The sequence below is a fragment of the Zingiber officinale genome, chromosome 10B (assembly GCF_018446385.1).
Source record: "Zingiber officinale cultivar Zhangliang chromosome 10B, Zo_v1.1, whole genome shotgun sequence".
Lineage (NCBI taxonomy): Eukaryota > Viridiplantae > Streptophyta > Magnoliopsida > Zingiberales > Zingiberaceae > Zingiber > Zingiber officinale.
In genome coordinates this window covers 35,836,891-35,856,803 of record NC_056005.1, presented here as the reverse complement: position 1 = coordinate 35,856,803, position 19,913 = coordinate 35,836,891, and the positions used below count along the sequence as shown (strand labels likewise).

The following is a 19,913-nucleotide window of genomic DNA, read 5'->3' as shown; positions in this document are numbered from 1 at the left end:
TGGTTTTCTTTGTATGTATATGCTGTGAGTGTGGCTCACGCAGCTAGCAGAACTGCATGGTGATGCAGATCCATAACCTGCTTCACATGCATGCAGTGGCATCACAATTATTTGCTTCTTGGCAAGTAGAAGCTAGTAAGGCAGTTCTTTATTATTTTTCTTGTTGGGGCCAACTAGGGGCTCCCCAACCTCATTTGGCCATGCAAAGTGAACAGACTTGGCTTTATACAGTAAATATTTGTTTTTTTTTTACACCCCCTCCCTCTCTCTTGGGATAGAATCTTAACTGCTACAAATAATCTTTCTACTTAGGAGCTGTTTAGTATTTGATTTATCTCTCTTCATTTTCACCATGAGATCGGCGATAAAGACATTTGACATGAGCGTGATCATATTTTTTGCATCTAACACCCTTTGTTTCACCTGGAGCGTATACAGTTAATACTCAAGTGGTGATTTACCGTATTAGGATAATTGACTATCCCATCCGACTAAGAGGCCGTTACGTATTTTAATTTATCTATCTGTATTTTATTGTGGAGCCGACCGCTTCATCTTTTTACCACATCCAACACCCTCTGTTTCTTTCTTTAAGTAGTTGACTTGCTCCTTATATCATGCTACTGACCACCCTCTTCAGATTTGGGATTCCATCTCGATTACTTTTCTTATCTTCTTCTTCTTTCTTCTCGAATTCATAGCATCGCAGGAGCAGCATGAGCTCCTTGAGTATGATGGAGGCCAGGCTGCCTCCAGGTTTCCGATTCCACCCGCGAGACGACGAGCTCATCTGCGACTACCTTGGGAACAAAGTGAAGGGGGAAGCAGCTAGGAACCATGGCGTCTACGGCTACCCAGTGATCGTCGACGTCGATCTCAACAAGTGCGAACCGTGGGACCTTCCCGGTGAGTAGTATCATTTTTTTCTAACTAGTTTGTGAAAATAGTCGAGACTAACTTGTTGTTGCTCTGTATATATTGATAGGATCGGAATTCACATGCAATTCATAGTTTTCATCTTTTTAATTCTAGTTCCTTGACTACTCATCAAGAAGAAATCTTCCATGTTTTAGCACTTTAATCAGGAACTGTTTTTTTTACCCCCCCCCCCCCAAAAAAAGAAATTCTATGAAGATCTCTCTTCTTGTTTTCGGGCACTTTAGAAAGGAGATTTCTCTTTAAGAAATTAAATTTTCTTTGAAATGAAGGAAAAATTAACCACCTTCTTTGTGCATGCACTAGGAAAAAATTGTCAAAACTGCACCAAGAAAATTAATATGCAAGAAAATAGCAATTTTTTAAAAATTATTTTGTTCTATGAACTAATCATTCTCTTCTTTATGTTCTTAATTATTACGTACTAAATAATACTGAAACTGATGATTCTTTTTATAAAAAGAAAAAAAAAATCTTGTACTGATGAAGAAAGAGCACCCTAATTATTATTATTATTATTTTTTTGCTTTAAGTTACGTGTAAGTTTAATCTTAAAAACACCAAATAGTCCAGCAGAATTAAAGAGATCAAACTATTAATTCTTCAAGGAACAAACTAATAGATATCAATCTCAAACCAAAATGAATTAACAAATTGTTTTTATTTATTTATTTATTTTTACGAAAGAGACTGTTCATTTTCCATTTTCGTAACGAATCCAATCTCCAGACGCCTCTTTATCTCCTTTTTCTTTTCTTTTTTTTTTTTCTTCAGCGCTAACAAATTAGTATTCTCAATCCAAAACTCCCACTTCAACCTTGCAATCTCTCAATTTGTCAGTAACAAACTCCTTAAATATCAAATTTAACGCTAAGAGCAAAATGATTTGAGAAACGTTGATCTAATTTGGAATGGTTCTAGCTACCTGAAAAAGAAGAAGGCTGGAAATATGGGCAGCTTCAATGACCAACATTAATTACAGATATCATATTTAGATATTTATGATAGGGCTGGTGCAAGAGAGAACCTTCCCCAGATATGCCACTCTTACTCAAGAGTAGATATCAACTTTTCAATTTCATCACGCATTTATTTATGTCCTGATGCTGAACTGTTCAACTCTTGTTGGAGTCTTTTCTCCACCATAGAAAAAAAAATTAAGGCATAAAAACAATGTTTAATCCATCTATCATCTTGTTTCCTGAGAGATGTTTATCTATTTGCTATGTTGAGATAGAAGTGGCATGTGTTGCGGGTAAGGAGTGGTATTTCTTCAACGTCAAAGACCGCAAGTACGCGACCGGGCAGCGAACAAACCGAGCCACCAAGTCGGGCTACTGGAAGGCCACCGGGAAAGACCGGCAGGTGAACCGAAAGGGTGTGCTTGTTGGGATGAGGAAAACTTTGGTGTTCTACGAAGGCAGGGCCCCGAAGGGCAGTAAGACTGATTGGGTCATGCATGAATTTCGCATGGACGAATCCCCTAGCCCATCCAAATTCTCCTTCAAGGTGAATAAGATTGTTCAATTCTCTTCTCTAACAAAGTAACAACTTTTGAGACTGTTATATAATCTAGTCTGTTTGCTTCCAACAGGAAGACTGGGTTTTGTGCAGGGTATCCTTCAAGAGCAGATCAGTGATGATGAAGACCGACATTGAGAAATACAAAGATGATACAAGCTCTTCCTCCTTGCCTCCCCTCAAAGATGCCTACATATCCTTCGATCACGCTCTGCGTGGCTTAGAGGGGTATGAGCAAGTGCCCTGCTTCTCCAACCTCTACTCTGACAGTGCTGCAGCTCATCCTATGGCCACAACAGACCCAGATCACACCGATAAGAAGCTCGTCAAGAACTCCTTGAACCAGTTCACCTCAATATTGGAAGGGTATTCCAAACATGATCAGCAGCCACCGAATATGAGTCAAGAAAACTTGGAGAGCTACTTGAGAGAAAATGGAGGTTGCTATATGTGGAATCCCTTTTGAACTTGTTAAATGATGAAGTATCATGAGTGTGCATGGCACATGTACACAAGGGCCTCTTGATGCATTCCTTACATATGGAGGGAATGGAGACTATTTTCCAGTGTGACTACGTGGCATATTATATTATGATTCTTTGTAATAATGTGATTTGGAAGAGGAAAAGATTAGCCTAATTCAATGGTAATATGTAACTGCCAAGCATCTTGCTTCTCTTCACACATGCATGGTGAAGCCTGAAGCCAAGTTCTTATGCATTTTGATGACATCCAGAATCATTCTCAACATGCATAGATGAAGATGTTGGAAGATTTATACAGAGAGAGTTCCTCATAAGTTCTGTGGTGTCACTCAAAACCGAAATCTCTCTCTGTAATAGGAAAAGGGAATTGAAATTAAAGAATAAAAGCCAACAAAGAAGAATAAGATGAATTGTGGAGATTTTACATTGAAAGTCTTCTAGCTATCGGAGCATCCTAAAACAACCATAAGTAGTAGCCGCAAGTTTGCTGACAGTGAAAAGTATAGCAATGCACATGCTTTAGAAATCTAGTATATTCATTTCTGTTGGGGGATTTCAACTTATTGATCAAACGAGAAAATTACAATAGATCAAAAGAAACTTATCGTACCCAGTTTATAAAAGCCCATGAAAATCTAAGATGGATTGTAACATCTGAAGGTTAGAAAATCGATTTTAAAGAAGTGTTTATGGAGTTTAATTTGATTACCTTGAAATGTAATCACCTCACTTTGAGCTGATTCTTCTTGTTTAAGAAGTGTTTCAACTGAAATGTCATTTTTGAGCCCACACCAATAATATTGGGTATGTTATTGGACCTTCCTCCTTGCAACAGATTTTTTTTGCTTTCAGCAATATCTGAAATAATGAGTATGAACAATCTTAGCACAACTTATATATAACTTTCCTCATGTCGAATCATTTTGAACTGAACCAGTAATCTTTATGGAGCACATCCCTCACTCTAAGATATGGTATTTTGTGTTTTGCCAAAAGCATTAGGTATTTTGATAAGTATAAACATGAAAAGAAAACAACATGAAGAAAAAATAAGAGACCATAAATTGCAACTATTTGGAATCAGCTACAGGGACATTAGCAATGGTGACCTCTATTTGCACTCTTCTCTCTATACAAGAACATATAATACCTGACAAGAGAAGAGAATTTAAATAAGGACAATTTTTCTTACATGACATGAGATCTTGTTACATGGTTTGGTAATTTTAATTGTTGATTGAACTCATATTGAACTTAAATGAGAAATATTCACTGAGATAGTTCTTTTATTTTCCTTTAAGCAACTTTAATTAGCATAAAGTTTACATTTTCACATAAGCATAGTTTTTCAGGTGTTGTTGTATCCAAAATTTTCAGCACTTGCAAATGGAAATGCTTTACTTGAGGATGATGAACTCACATATCTGGTTAAGTCCGCTGTATCAGAATCGACTCGCCCCTTTGATCAAAAGTGTAGCCATGTATCTGTCTTTAGCTGTGCAGTTAGAGGAAGTCATATATTTTGTTTCTAACAGAATTCCTGAAAGCTGCAGCAACATCAAATGCAGATTTCAGTGGAAAAAGAATCAATCTAACTGATCATTATCATCAACATCAAGCAGTTCTTTTCCCAATTGAAAAACACAATTACTATAATTCATATAAGGTAATCAATGTTTTTTTAGAGAAATAGAGAAAACAATGATGAGCAAAGGTGTAAAAGGTGTTTTTATGATGTATAGAGAGCCAAGATCTCTCGTGAGAGCATTATATTGACGGATGTTCCGATCTAAAATCAATGGATGGGTCAACTCCTAAGGAAATTCTTTCTGTTGACTTGGGCAACGTTTGCTGCTACTCGATCCGTCTTCTTCAATCAGGTTAGCTCATAGCAAATTAGGTGTACTTGCCAAATGAACGAATTTTGAGAAACCAACTCCTTTGCCTTGTCGAGCACTCTGTTTCGAGCTAAAATAGGTTAACCAGAGGTTAGAAGGGGACCAAGGCACACCTTGGTGTGCCCCCTTTGACGCTCAAGCCAGATTTGAAGAAAAGAGCGGAGAACAAGAATAGAAAACTAATAGAAGAGTAGTTGTTTAGAAATTAATTGTGCATTCCAGCGTTCCTCTTTTGTTGATATCATCACCTTGTATAGAGGAGTGAGAAAACGGTAGAGGACCCGTCCTCCGTAACAGTTACATCTTTCTCCTCATCTAGCGCCATTATTACTAACGACTGATAGTGACATTTGCTATTGTAACTAACGCGTCTTTCTCCCTTGCCAATATAAATATTGACGAGATAACCGACATGTCTTTTGATCAATTGTTGTCGCCATTGTAACTGACGTGCCTTTGTGAGAACCAACGCCTCTTCTAATCCCACTTTATGTTGTTCCTGTACTCAAAATAATGTAGATATCTTATTCAGAAGTGTCACACTATCTCAATATTTTTTAAAACCCTAGGCATACAAATATTTAAATCTTAATATTTTTATAAAATTAAATATTAAAAATTTTAAAATAGTTTTATATAAAATATTATTAAAGATATTTAATTTAATTAGTAAAATTTAAAAGAATAGCTCAGTACACTATAAAAGGTCATTTTCGTGACTTAATGTGGTGACTATTAATCACACAGTAATAATTTTATCATTACGTCAAATTTAACTTTTTTATTTGTAAAAATTTTAAAAAATCTTCTAAACTTTAAAATATAATTTGTTTTAAAAAAATAATATATTTATCTAATAAATATTTTTAATCAACTAAATAAAGTTAAATTTGGCCAATACAATATAAAAATATTAGTTAAATTTGATAATAAATGATAAATTATTATAATACTATTAATATACATTTTGATTTTAAATTTTTTATTGATTAATTTTAACTTTTATAAATTATCAATTAAATTTATTTAGTCAAAAATATTAATTGATAGTTTTTTTTATATTAACTAGTCATCGTGCACGCATTGCATATATAATATAATATATGAATACAAGTAAATTAGTATCCGAATCCTATAAATTGGACTTTGTAAAAGTGCATCAGGTCTATACAGTAGTGCAACGCAAATGCGACACTTGAGAACCTTAGCAGTAAGCTACTATAACATACTCTCTTATAAAAAAATTAATTTAATTTTTTATATCAGATATTAACTTATAAGAATAGATACTATACTTGATCTTAGTCAGAATGTCGAAAAATGTATGCTTTCTAACATTGTCGACCTAATGTATTTATAAAAGTTTTTCCGCTCGCGATATTACCAATCCTAATATGTGAAACTAAAAAGAACCATGACAGTGCATTTTTTTATATAAAAAATTATAGAAAATTAATAATAAACCTTAAAATTATTTTCAGTATGAAGAAAAAATTAACATAAGTTAATTTTGTTAGAGTCGATTTGTCGCTAGAGGGGGGTGAATAGTTCATCGCGCTTCGTTGTCTTGCTTTGAAGATGATGATATGCAGCGGAAATACACACAAAGCACACTCACAACGCTAAGCCTATGATTTACTTGGTATCCATCTCAAAAAAAAGTGACTAATCCAAGGATCCGACCCTCACTTACTCATCCACTAATAAAATACTCCTTCTCGGTAACTACCAAAGGCGAAGAAGCTTTGTACAGCCTCTCAATACAAGAAGAAAGAAAAACAAGTTTATACAATACAAATCTTACAAGATGTACAAAACCCTAGCTTGCTTCTCCTTGTGTGGAACACCTCTTGACCTTGGAAGTGTAGCAACACTTTACTCCAAGAAGCTTCAAGATCTGGCGTGAACCTGTGAGAAATCGTCGCAAGAAGTGGAGAGGAAGAGATACGGAGGAAGACGCTCGACAACGGCTTTATCCTGCGCAACTGTCGTCTCCCAATCGATAGGTCGATGGATTGGGGAGGCTGCATCGATCGGTTGATCGATTTGGCCTTCTTCTATGCTCTCTGGAAAATGGCATGAATCGATCGCCCGATCGATTCAGCTCTCTCGCATCACAAGCGATTTTCAGCCCTCAATCGATCGATTGATCAATTGGCGGTGTCCAATCTATTGACGGTGCCCAATTGATCGGCTGATCGATTGGCGGTGTCCAATCAATTGGCTGATCGATTGGGGACTGTTCTGTGCTCGTGACATTTCTTCCCAATCGATCAGTTGATCGATTGGGATGTTCTTTGTTGCAACACTGTGCTCAATCGATCAGCTGGTCGATTGGGCTCGGTCCAATTTGATCACTTGATCAAATTGACCAACCCTAGCTTGCCCGAGTTAATTCTAAGGTACCCCAAGCCCAACATCTGGTCAACCGTGACTTGTTGGGACTCCTCATGCCTAGCATCCGGTCAACCTTGACCTGCTTGGACTTCTTCGCCAAGTGCATGTCCGGTCAATCCTTTGACTCACTTAGGCTTTTCCCTTCGTGCCAAGTATTCGGTCAATCTTGATCCACTTGAACTTACCGTCTCGTGCCAAGTGTTTGGTCCTCCATGACCCACTTGAACTTCCTCCAGATGCCTGGTCACCCTTGACCCATCTGGATTTTCTTGTGCCAAGTATTCGATCAATCCTTTGACCTACTTGGGCTTCCCAACACCAGGTGTCCGATCAACCTTGACCCACATGGATTTCCACGTGCCTGGCTTCACTCACTAGGTATTTCCATCTGCCTAGCTTCACTCACTAGGGCTTTCCATCTGCCTGGCTTCACTCACCAGGACTTTCACCTAGCTTCACTCACTAGGTCTTTCCTTCTGCCTAGCTTCACTCACTAGGACTTTCTATCTACTTGGCTTTACTCACCAGGACTTTCACCTAACTTCACTCACTAGGGTTTTCACCTGGCTTCACTCACTAGGATTTTCCCACTGTCCAGCTTCACTCACCGGGACTTTCACCTGCCTAGCTTCACTCACTAGGTCTTTCACCTGACTTCACTCACCAAGATTTTCCAACTGCCTAGCTTCACTCACTAGGTCTTTCACCTGACTTCACTCACCAAGATTTTCCAACTGCCTAGCTTCACTCACTAGGTCTTTCACCTGACTTCACTCACTAAAATTTTCCCTTGCCTAACCTCCAGTTAGGAATTTCCCAATCAAGTATCTGGTCAATCCTTTGACATACTTGACTCTTCTTCACATAAAACTGGTCAATCCTTGACCAGAGGAGAATTGTATCAATAATCTCCTCAATTGGACGATTGCATTTGCAATCTCCATGTATTGTCAAACATTAAAACCCAAACATCTAGACTTAAGGTTAGTCAACTAGGTCAACCTTAACCAAGGGATATTGCACCAACAATCCTCGTTTTTTGATGTTTGACAATACCTTTAAGTTAGACTAATCTCATAGCCTTAACTTTTCTCATGACAAAGCATGAATGAAAGTTTCCTTCATTCTCTCCCTTTCCAAGAGAGCATTCTCCCCCAAACTTTCCTAGAGGGGCAATGAATGTCTAACTTAAACCCTATATTCTTCCTCTATTGACACATATCAAAAACTCTCCCCCTGAAGAGTTAATCAACGTTGTTCACAACCTACCATGTTGGTCACAACACCACAATGAAGGTCTCATACCCTTCATTGTATCCAATGCTCACCCTTGAGCATTAAACCTCTTCACAATGCTCATCTTAGAGCATTCATCATTCCACCAATGAAGGTCTCATACCCTTCATTATAGTCAATGCTCACCCTTGAGCATTAATCCACTTCATAATGCTCGTCCTTGAGCATTCACAACTTAACAACAAAGATATCCACTCTCCATTGTTTTTCAATGCTCAACCTTGAGCATTTTCTCTAAAGAAGGTTAACCACTTTCCAAGGTATATGAAAAATTAATTTTCATGTCCTTAAAGAGTAACTCCCGCTAAAGACATGCTCTAAACTTTTGTCATTGTACTAATAATGACTTGAAATTCCTAAACCTTTAGGAAACTTAAAAACTGAAGTTTTGAGGTTTAAGTATAATATTTGAATGCAAACCTCAATCTAACTTCAACCTAGTGTTTCCTAGCCATTCTCCTTGTTTTCATCATAAAAACTACCCTTAATGTATATTCCAAGGGTTTAGGAGTGGTTAAAGAGGTTAAATATGGCTTAGAGTGCTGAAATCAGACTTTCCCAGCCAAAATTAGCCTTTTCAATCGATTGGGTTGAGACTCAATTGATTGACACTGGATTCAATCGATCCACTGATCGATTCTGCGCTTTTCTTCACGGAAAATGCCTCTGAATCGATCCACTGATCGATCCAGGCAGAGTTGAATTGATCGACCGATCGATTCAGCGAGCTTATGCTCGCGGGAAAACCCTATCTCAATCGATTGCTCGATCGATTGAGACACTCCAATCGATCGGGTGATTGATTGAAGGGCTAATTTCCCGAAAATGAATTTCAGCCAAAATTCATGAACTCTCCAAAAATTCTACAAAATTCAAAAAATCATGAAAACTCATGTAGACATTATTTAAGGTATATACTTGTAACGCCCGCCCCTCCTGCTAGTAGGACGGGGTTACTTTACTACTTGCGGAAACATACATGCATATTACAATTTCCTTCTAAAGTAAAACAGCGGAAGTATCATGAAGTCATGCGGAATATTAATATAAATAAACTTAGTTCATGTCAACATAAAAAAAATAACATAAGCATGTCTTTTATTTGTCTTAGCCGAGCCACCACCACACACATCTCTTGCCTCTCCTGCGGCTCCCCTAGTTCATCCATTCTTTGCCCTTATCTGCAGTACAAGGAAAGTAAGCTATAAGCACACAGGCTTAGTAAGATCCTTTCCTACTCACAAAACCATATATCATAGCATAATCACATAAGCATATAACAATGGAAACATAATCATCTAACATCGTATTATGAAAACATAGCATCATATCATATCATCTTATAAAGAACATCATGCTATATCATATCATAAATCATAAGAGCGTCATGTCATATAAATCATAAGGGCATAGCATATCATAAAAATATATCATGATGTATCATATCATCAATAAAAGAACATCATGTCATATAAATCATAAAAGCATATGATATCATAAATCATAAGAGCATCATGTCATATAAATCATAAGGGCATAGCATATCATATCATAAATCATATCATGCAAGATGTCTTTTAAAACATATGTCATGTCATATGCAAGATGTCTTAAAACATATCATATAGTACTTGAACATAATATCATCATCAGGGCCCGGCTTGTACCACATATATACATAAATGCGCGCAATCCCTAGGACAGGATAGCTAGCCCCGAACCTACTAGGGAACTAGGTCCGTACTACGACCGTCGACCTAGGGGCGTACTAAGGAGCCCATCCCTTTTTACTAGGCCCGTTCATAGTCTGTCGGCCTAGGGGTGCTTATGAAGCTCACCCTTGGTACAAGCCATACAAAGTAAAATAGCATATCATGGTTCATGTCATAACATATCATATCATATCTTGTCATATCATAAAGAGTGCTCTTAGTCCCCAAGGGGAAGCAACTCTTAGGCCTTCACTTATCATATCATAAAGAGTGCTCTTAATCCCAACATAAAGGGAAGCAACTCTTAGGCCTTTGCTTATTATATCATAAAGCATGCATACTTGGGCACATAGGACATCATAAGAGACATTATCATGCATGGATCATAAGCATACATAAATGAGCATATTACTTGTCATATCATAAAGCATGCATACTTGAGCACATAACACATCATAAGAGACATTATCATGTATGGTTCATAGGTATAAATGAACACATCACCTATCATAGAAAAACATAATCATGCATGGAATCATTAAATAACATCTCTTAATTCTTAACGTAGCATGTGAGGCATATCTAGGCTTCTAATCCCATCATGGCCGAAAGTTCAAAGAGTATGAACTTAAACTCTAAACAACATACAAGCATAAGAATCTCATGTTAATTTCATATCATATCATAAGGAAAGTCATAAGCATATTAACCCAATTTTTAAGCTTTCCTAGGTCTTGATCCTTATCATGGCCGAAAGTTCATGAAGAAGGGAATTAAGCTCTAACCAACATACAAGCATAAATATCAAGCTAACTTCATATCATATCATAAGGAAAGTCATAAGCATGTTAGTCCAATTTTTTAAGCTTCCTTGGACCCTAAATTTGATCATGGCCGAAAGTTCATGAAGAAGAAAATCAAGCTCTAAACAACATACAAGAATGAATATCTAGCTAACTCCATATCATATTATAAAGGAAATCATGAGCATGCTAGATTTAGTTTAAAGCTTCCTTAGACACTAAAACTCACCATGGCCGAACCATAAAGAAACATGTGTCTAGATTTCAAGCAACATCAAAACATGATAACCCTATGTTAGCTTTATATCATATCCTAAGGAGAGTCATGAACATGTTAGACTAAGTTTTAAGCTCTCCTAGGTCTTTCATTCACATCATGACCGAAACCCTATAGTGTAATACCACTAGGTTCCAACAACATACAAGCATGCAAACACTTAGAATCTTTCATACCATTTCATAAAGAAGGTCATGAGCATGGTAACCTAAGTTTTTAACCTCTCCTAATCCATTATTCAAGTCTTGGCCGAACACCTTATGAGTATGACATTAAGTTTTAAGCAACATACAAGCATAAGAATACCAAACCAATCTCTTATCATAGCATACATATCATAAGGACATAGTGAACATGGTTAGTTTAGGTCTTAAGCTTTCCTAGGTCTTTCATCTACACTTGGCCGAAAGTTCAAAATCATAGATCTAGGTTTTAAGTAAGCATACAACATAAGAACATTAACTAGCTTCCTATACTAGGGTACTTATCATAAGAACATAATGAACATGCTTATTTAGGTCTTGATCTTCCCTAAACCTTTTTATTCATGTCTTGGCTGAACACCTTAGGAGCATGAAATTAAGTTTTAAGCAACATACAAGCATAAGAACACCAAACCAATCTCCTATCATAGCATACATATCATAGGGACATAGTGAACATGGTTAGTTTAGGTCTTAAGCTTTCCTAGGTCTTTCATCTACACTTGGCCAAAAGTTCAACATTGTGACTCTAGGTTTCAAGCTTTCTAATCTTATGGAAAACATAAACAACTTGTACCACAGGTGAGGGGATACTTACATCCTTTCACTTGTTGTTCATAAAGAAAGTGGTACCCTTGTGAGGAGGAAGAAGGAGCTTCTCTTCCTAGTTCTCACTTTTGTTTTCTCTTTCTTGTAAGGAGTAAACCTTGAGACTCCTTCTTAGAAATTAGTTTTCTTAGAGAGAAAACCTTAGCTTGGATTTTGGAAATGAGGGAGAGAGAGCTCTATGTCTCGGTGGAGAAGGAAGAAGGAGAAAGAAGGAGGAGGAAGAAGAAGGAGGAAAAATTATCAAAACTTTTCTTTCCCTTCTCTTCACTCATTCTTATTTATTCCCAATGAGGAAAAAGTGTCCCAATTCATCCCCTTGTCTTCTCCATCTTCTCCCCTCTTCATTCCCACAAAAATAGCAAAGGGAGGGGAAAGACAACTTGTCTTTCTCTTTTCCTTGCTTCTTTTTCTTAACCAAGAGAAAGAGGAGAATAGCTACTTGACTTTCTCTTGTTCTCTTACTTAATCATACTCTCACTTTTAACTACAATTCCCACTCTTTACAAATCATAAGTCATTGATGGTTCTAGTGGTTATCATGTACTAATTTAACTCTATCATTTGTGGGAGGTTTAAGGTTCAAACCTTAACCTCTCTTCCTTTTTATTTCATTTTGGTTTCTATTTCCATTTTCCTTTTATAAAGAATTTACCCATATGTATAGCTTATCATTTCGTGGGTGTTACAATACTATCATGAGAAAAATAGTTTTCTAAGAAAATACACCTTATTTTCAAAAATTTACATAAAATTAGAAACTTGTAAAAACTTCAATGTTTCTTCCAAGTTTGTGTCTAACTTTTCAATGACGATTACTATCAAAAGATAGCTTTCACCAAGGTTTTCCAAAGTATATTTAAAATATTTTTCAAAACTAATTTCCAACTATGTTCTTTGGGCTCAATGCACATGACTTGTACATTAGTTTTACCAATAATTGGAGTACACATAACTATGTGTTTTGATGAAATCAAAACTCAACTAGATGCACTAAATCAACATTTTGAGTCTTGTTCATCACCCTAACATCTCACTTGTATTTAATGTGTACTAAAACACATACAAGTCACTTTATAATCTTTGTGAGATATAGATTTTGGTTTTGCCCTAAGCTAGGGATCATGCATATCTATCTAGACATTTTGAATATTAAATATCTACCTAGGATGTCACTTGTTAGTAAATATCATTATCCTTAATCACAAGGAAATTAAAAATAATGCATGATGATTTATGGTATACATCACAAAGAAATATTTTTTTTAAAAAAATATACTATTGCTACATGATGTATGTATGACATGACATGATATCTTTGTTAGTTTTTCATAATAAACATGAATGTAAAATATGATGTCATGACATATGATGAGCAAACAAAGCATGACAATTTTTAGCATAAATGATATACCTAGATTATATATCTAAGTATCCTTAATTCCTTAGCTAAATTAAAACCTAATCCTAGATTACCCATATTTTCTCAAGAAAATGTCAAACTCCAACTTAGCATTTCTTTTGATTTTCCTCATTTGTGACATTTTAAAATATGTGCAATTCCTCAAATTTTGGCACATTTTACTCTTCCAAAGAGTAAACATATAATTTATTTTATTTTCAAAAGTTTATAAAAACCTTGAAAATGCCCTCCAAGTGACAACTACATCAAGGTTGTGTTAACCACCCTTCCAATTTGAGTTGACACTCTCTAATCCTCTAGGGTGTAGAGAATATGCTCCTAGAAATCCAAAAACTATTGGTGCTCCTTGGATATTCAAAGTATTCACTAGAGATAACTTTCCTAGATACTTTTCTAATGACCTTTCTAGACTTCTTAGAAATCTTGGTCACTTCCTCTAGGTCAGCTGTAGGATAGCTTCCCTTGTGACATTTTTAGTGATTTTCTTTGACTTCGTAGAAGTCTTAGTCACATTGGTCTTCGCAAAAATATTTCTAGGGATAACTTCCCTTGTACCTTTGACTTGACCCCTAGACCTAGGGTTGGTTCCATAACTATATGGAACCCTATGATAAGAAGGAGCATCCTTCTTGGCTATGAGTTTGTATCCTAAACCTCTATGACCATTGGATGACCCTTGTGTAACTCTCCCTAGGTTATGCTCATTTTGACCCTTAATAATATTTTTCATTTTCTTTAGGGGCTTTTCTAATTTATCAAGCCTTGACCTCAAGGCTTGGTTTTCCAACCTTAAATCCTTAGATTTTGATTTTTCTTGATTTCTATGAGCATTTCTATTTTTAGGCCTATAATTAAAATCTTTAGAGTTACTTCCTAGTTTATCTACCTTCCTAGCCTTAGAGGTGGTAGTCTTAGCATGATAGGTCACATGATTTCTTTTAACACTATCATGCCTCCTATTTTTATGATAAATAACATTAAAGTGATATAAATTAGAGATAGCATGCTTTTTACCATGATTCAAAGGGATAAGCTCAATAAATGATACCTTGGATTCTACCTTGGAAGCTCCCCCTTAACTTGTGCTTCCTCCTTTATTCTTGATCGATTTCTTCCCCTTTGGACATTGACTTTGGTAATGTCCTTTTTGGTTGCAAGAAAAACACACAATGTGCTTCTTGCTCTTCTTCGATGTGGGGGCGATCTCCTTGGACTTCTCATTTCCCTTTGGTGCCACTTGACCCTTCTTCTTAGCCAATTTTGGACACTTACTCTTGTAGTGCCCTTTTTCCCTACACTCAAATCATATAATATGATTTTTATTATTAACAATTGAAATTGTTATACCTTTGCTTGTAGGGGTAGCACATGATCCTCCATTTGATTTTTCTTGACTTGTGGAGGTGACACCATCTTCTTCTTCTTCACTTGATCTCGAGGTAGAGGCTTCTTCTCACTCTCGAGTCAATGATCTACACTCCCCCTCAATCCTAGATGTGGAGGCTTCATCATCTTCATCCTTTTGCATATGAAACAAAGAGTATGCTCCCTCTTTGCTCTTTTGGTTGCACTCCTTTGAGGATGAAGCTTCTAGGACTTCTTCTTCGGAAGTTGAGCATCTCTCAACTTTGGAGTCCTCTTCCTCTTGATCTTGATCCAATGAGTCGCCCTCTTTGAGTCCTTCTTGATTTGGTACAGTGGAGGAGATCTCATGGATCTTTGCCAATTTGCTCTAAAACTCCTTGGCATCTTTAAATTCTCCCACTTGCTTTAAGATGTTGCTAGGTAATAGATTGACCAATAGCTCGATCACTTTATCATTGGCCTCACATCTTTAGATTTGCTCTTGACTCCACTCGCTCCTCTTGAGAATTTTACCCATCGAATCTTTTGGAGCTTCAAAGCCTTCCATTAGAGCAACAAACCATTGCTCTATCTCCATCATGAGTAAATTTTTGATCCTTGATTTCCAAGAATCCGAGCTCATTGATATGAATGGTGGAGGCACCCTCATGTCGAATCCAAGTCCATCTTGGAATTCCATTTGAAGTTGAGCCTTTGATACAGTCTTTGACTTGTTTAAATTTACTTCAACTTCTTCTCCCTCTAGCTCGTTGCCCCTTCCGGCGATGATTCCGGTGAAGAGCGACCTTTCTCTGATACCACTTGTTAGGGTCGATTTGTAGCTAGAGGGGGGGGGGGGGGGGGGGAATAGCTCGCCTCGCTTCATTGTCTTGCTTTGATGATGATGATGATATGCAGTGAAAATACACACAAAGCACACTCACAATGCTAACGCTAGGATTTATGTAACGACCCGCCTTCTAACTACTAGGCTGTAAGGCGAATCGCTACATTACTGCTAAACTATACTGTGCGGAAAACTGGCCTAAATTGAAATTTTGCTAATTATCTGATTAATGTTAACTCCGATACTAACATTTGCTAAGCTGTTACTTTTCTTGATTCTATACATGCTAAAGGGTGTAACTCGGAGTCGTACACATGCTAGGGGAGGGATTTACAACTGGTAAACCCTCCGGATCGATCCACAGACCGATCTGCTGATGCATCGCTACTGTCCCCAGCTGGATCGGTCGGCAGACCGATCTAGGTGTGGCTGGATCGGTCGACAGACCGATCCAGGTAGGTCTGGATCGGTCGTCAGACCGATCCAGGCACCCGGAATCTCCTGGGACGCTACTGTCTGGATCGGTCGGCTGACCGATCCAGAGGCACTGCCCAGGCTCTGATCGGTCTGGAGACCGATCAGAGTTCTGATTTCGGCCGGGAACTCTGATTTCAGCACTCTGGTGTGCCAAAATACAATCTAACAACTACCTACTGCATAATAAACTATTCTAATAACATGTAATAACATTCTAACATGATTACTAACATTTTAAAACATTCTTTCATAGTTCAATGCGTCCCAATTCTAAATTGCATGAAAGTGAAAGTATCAAAACTAATAAGCTGAAAGTAAATGCTAACGAGTTCTAATGCATAACTAAAACTTGTTAGATCCCTGAGATCTTTCATTCCAGTTCCACACACACACACCCTCATCTGCATTGACCTCCAGCCTCCACTGCTAATCCACTTTTCTTTTACCTGTATCTGCAGTATAAGAAAAGTAGTATCTGTAAGCTAACGCTTAGTAAGAAACCATCTACCTCACAAAATCATGCATACGATGCAGTTATGATTTGAAAACATGCCATTCGAAAACATACTGGACAGGCTAGCATGGCATGGCATACAATCATATAAACATGGCATAGTGAACTAGTCATGGCGTAGCATACAACCAATTATAAAGCTAACATAGAAACTGAAATGAAATATAATACTGAGCTAAACTAACTAAACTGAAGCTGCAATCAAACTCAACTAGCATAACTGTTTCTGAGCTTTGAAAAGTAATACATAATAAGTGCAAATAATAAACATGCTGTTGGGCCCGACAACTGTACTTGCTGTGCGCGCATCCCTACTAGACCCGGGGTTGCAAGTCCCGAGTTTAGCAGGGATTACTCGGTTGTCTAAACCTAGGGACGACTATGGGAGTATCTAATCCAATACAGCACTGAAAATAAAATACTAATATCTATAGCTAACTGATATAACATGCTGTTTCTGGTTATCCGAACCTAGAGCTAGGTTATCTGAACCTAGAGCGAGCCTACCCATTGGACCATAGTCCCATATAAGCTGTAGTGAGCAAAGTTACTAATTTAAATGCTACTAATGCATTTAACTGGGCTAATAAACATAACTGAAGGGTAATTAGCTAAACTAACCCCTTTTTCGAACACTTGGTGTGCTTCAACCCCTCTCTGCATCAGGAAAGACACCTCTAGGCACCCAACCGCGTCTATGATCTCCAACTGAAGGAGAATAAACGTGTCCGGCCCATCTAAAGGTGCTAACTAAATTCCTAATCTTCGAGAAGGGTTAAAACACATCCTAGGTGCCGGAAACTACACATATAGCTAATAACTAATGCATATAAACAAACGGAGCTATTATACCGCAGGTGAGGGGTTTCTTACCTTCTATTCGTAATTTCTTACGATTCTTATCGCTAGGAATTCCGGTGGAGACGACTTCTCGACGATTCGCTCGCGTCTTCGCGTTCCCCTCGCGGAGATGAACCTTTTTCGTGTTGGAGTCGTCGCCGGAAGGTGATCCGAGAGCCCTTGGGCTTGGGCGCCGAGAGAAAAAGAGGAAGAGGAGGGTGGCGTCGGCGTTGAGGGTTTGGAGAGGGAGGAGAGGTGCCAAACCAAATTCTAAAATAAACCAACCCAACTTAAGTTCCTCTATTTATATTAATTGGTTTATTTAACCAACTCGAATATAAATTTAACTAATTCTCTTTTCTTTCAGCACGGCCCTGCTGGGTTCAACCGGTTACTAACATTATCCTTTACACCATAGGTCCCGGGTTCGATTCCCGCCTAAGCTATCCTATGGTTCTAATTAATTTTTTTTGCTACTTCTGCTACTCGGAAAATTCCGGAAAAATATCTAGAAATTCCAGAAAAATCGTAGAATAATTCTAATGCATCGAACTTAGAACAATTCTGGGTACTTCTGTCTCATGCTGGCTTCTGTCTCCCAAGTTGCCTCATCTCCTGTGTGATTGTGCCAAATAACTTTGACTAATGGTACGTCCTTGTTCCGCAATTTCTTTACTGCTCGGTCTATTATCTGAATAGGCCGACTGTCATAGCTGAGATCATCACGGACCTGTACCAACTGGGGCTCAATCACTTGGGTGGCGTCTGGAATATGCTTCTTCAGCATAGAGACATGAAATACATTGTGGACAGCTGACATCTCCTGAGGTAGCTCTAGTTCATATGCTACCTTGCCCACTCTCTTCGTGATAAGGTATGGTCCCACATATCTGGGAGCTAGCTTGCCCTTCTTCCCAAAACGCATGACTCCCTTCATGGGAGCTACTCGAGGAAAACTGTATCCCCAACTGAAAACTCTAGAGGTCGACTCTGTGTTGTCTCTATCCTCTGGCGAATCTGTTCGGTGGTATCTGCTACTAGATCCAAGCTCTAGTTCATTCATTCCCCACTCTCATACCCAGTTGGTGATCCGCACCTCCGCCTAGAGTGCCTCATAGGGTGCCATGCCGATAGTGGCATGATATTGTTGTATGCAAATTCCGCTAGACTCGGATATTTGCACCAACTTCCTTGAAATCCAGGCACAAGCTCGGAGCATATCTTGAGTACGATTTACTCACTCCGTCGACCATCCGTCTGCGAGGATGGAAGGTCTTGAATTTTAGCGGGTGCCCATAGGATCGTACACACTTCGAGTGTGATGTAAACTATTTGTCTCATCGATATAATGGTTCGTGGGACTCCATGCAATCGACAATCTCACGGAGATACAACCGAGCTAGCTTCTCCATAGAGTGGGATATCTTGATAGCTAAAAGTGGGCTGATTTAGTCAACATCGACTATTACCCGGATGGCGTCAAAACCATTCGTGGTTCGGGTAATCCCACTATGAAGTCCATGGAGATATCCTCCCACTTCCATTCTGGAATCTGTATAGGCTGCAGATTCCTCCTGTTCTGCCTTGACCCTCCGACCGGTGAGGCAGATGCTAACATATCTGGCGATGTCTCGCTCATCCGGGCCACCAAAACGTTTCTTCAGGTCTTGATACATTTTGGTGGAGCTCGGATGCATCGCGTAGGGAGTCTGTGAGCCTCATCTAAAATCATCTCCGTAGCTCCTCGATCGGAACACAGTGCATCGCCAAAATACAACACCCGCTATCGGACACTCAATTCTCTACTTTCGATTACGCTAGCCCTTGCTTGATTTTACGAATCTCGGGGTCCCGATCTGACTGAATATCACCAAGCAAGGTAGACTCTAAGGTCATAGTAGAGACATGTCCCACGATGAGCTCGAGACCGAAATCTGTGACATGGCAGTAAGAGATAATAAGGTAGCACCGATTTCTGCTAAGTGCATCGGCTACCTTATTGGCTTTCCCGGATGGTAGAGGATGTCTATATCGTAGTCCTTGACCAGCTCAAGCCATCTGCGATATTCGATCCTTCGAGTGAAGAAGTACTTGACTACGATGATCGTATACACTCTGCCCGAGCTCCATATAAGTAATGTCTCCAATTTTGAGAGCGAACACTGCTGCAAGCTCAAGGTCATGAGTAGGGTAATTCTTCTCATAATCCTTGAGTTGTGAGGCATAGGCCATCACCTTGCCATTTTGCATCAAGCTTGCTCCTAGTCCCAACTTAGAGGCATCACTGTAGATGTCAGCTGATGTCGTCTAGTAGAGCCAAAATGGAGCACCGGT

General features: G+C 38.3%; 1 protein-coding gene and 1 pseudogene across 2 annotated transcripts; one reads left to right on the top strand and one right to left on the bottom strand.

The window, feature by feature from the left end:
- The first annotated feature begins 611 nt into the window (after positions 1–611).
- LOC122030526 (NAC domain-containing protein 21/22-like) lies at positions 612–3,096 on the top strand. Of its 2 annotated transcripts, none has more exons than XM_042589741.1 (3): positions 612–906; positions 2,177–2,445; positions 2,531–3,096. In XM_042589741.1, the coding sequence occupies exons 1-3, from the start codon at positions 717–719 to the stop codon at positions 2,921–2,923; spliced, it is 852 nt and encodes a 283-aa protein (XP_042445675.1). In that variant the 5' UTR covers positions 612–716; the 3' UTR covers positions 2,924–3,096. The 2 variants fall into 2 exon arrangements, with proteins under 2 accessions (XP_042445675.1, XP_042445673.1); XM_042589739.1 differs by having other exon boundaries at positions 613–906; positions 2,174–2,445.
- Positions 3,097–5,989: 2,893 nt separating this feature from the next.
- Positions 5,990–6,166, bottom strand: LOC122030717 (annotated as a pseudogene).
- Between the last annotated feature and the right edge of the window lie 13,747 nt (positions 6,167–19,913).

What these genes read in the sequence shown, in the direction of transcription:
- LOC122030526 (XM_042589739.1), top strand. Translation starts at nt 717, where the DNA reads ATGAGCTCCTTGAGTATGATGGAGGCCAGGCTGCCTCCAGGTTTCCGA. An exon ending in CGAACCGTGGGACCTTCCCG is followed by an intron (nt 907 to 2,173) that starts GTGAGTAGTATC and finishes ATGTTGAGATAG; the next exon opens with AAGTGGCATGTGTTGCGGGT. An exon ending in CATCCAAATTCTCCTTCAAG is followed by an intron (nt 2,446 to 2,530) that starts GTGAATAAGATT and finishes TGCTTCCAACAG; the next exon opens with GAAGACTGGGTTTTGTGCAG.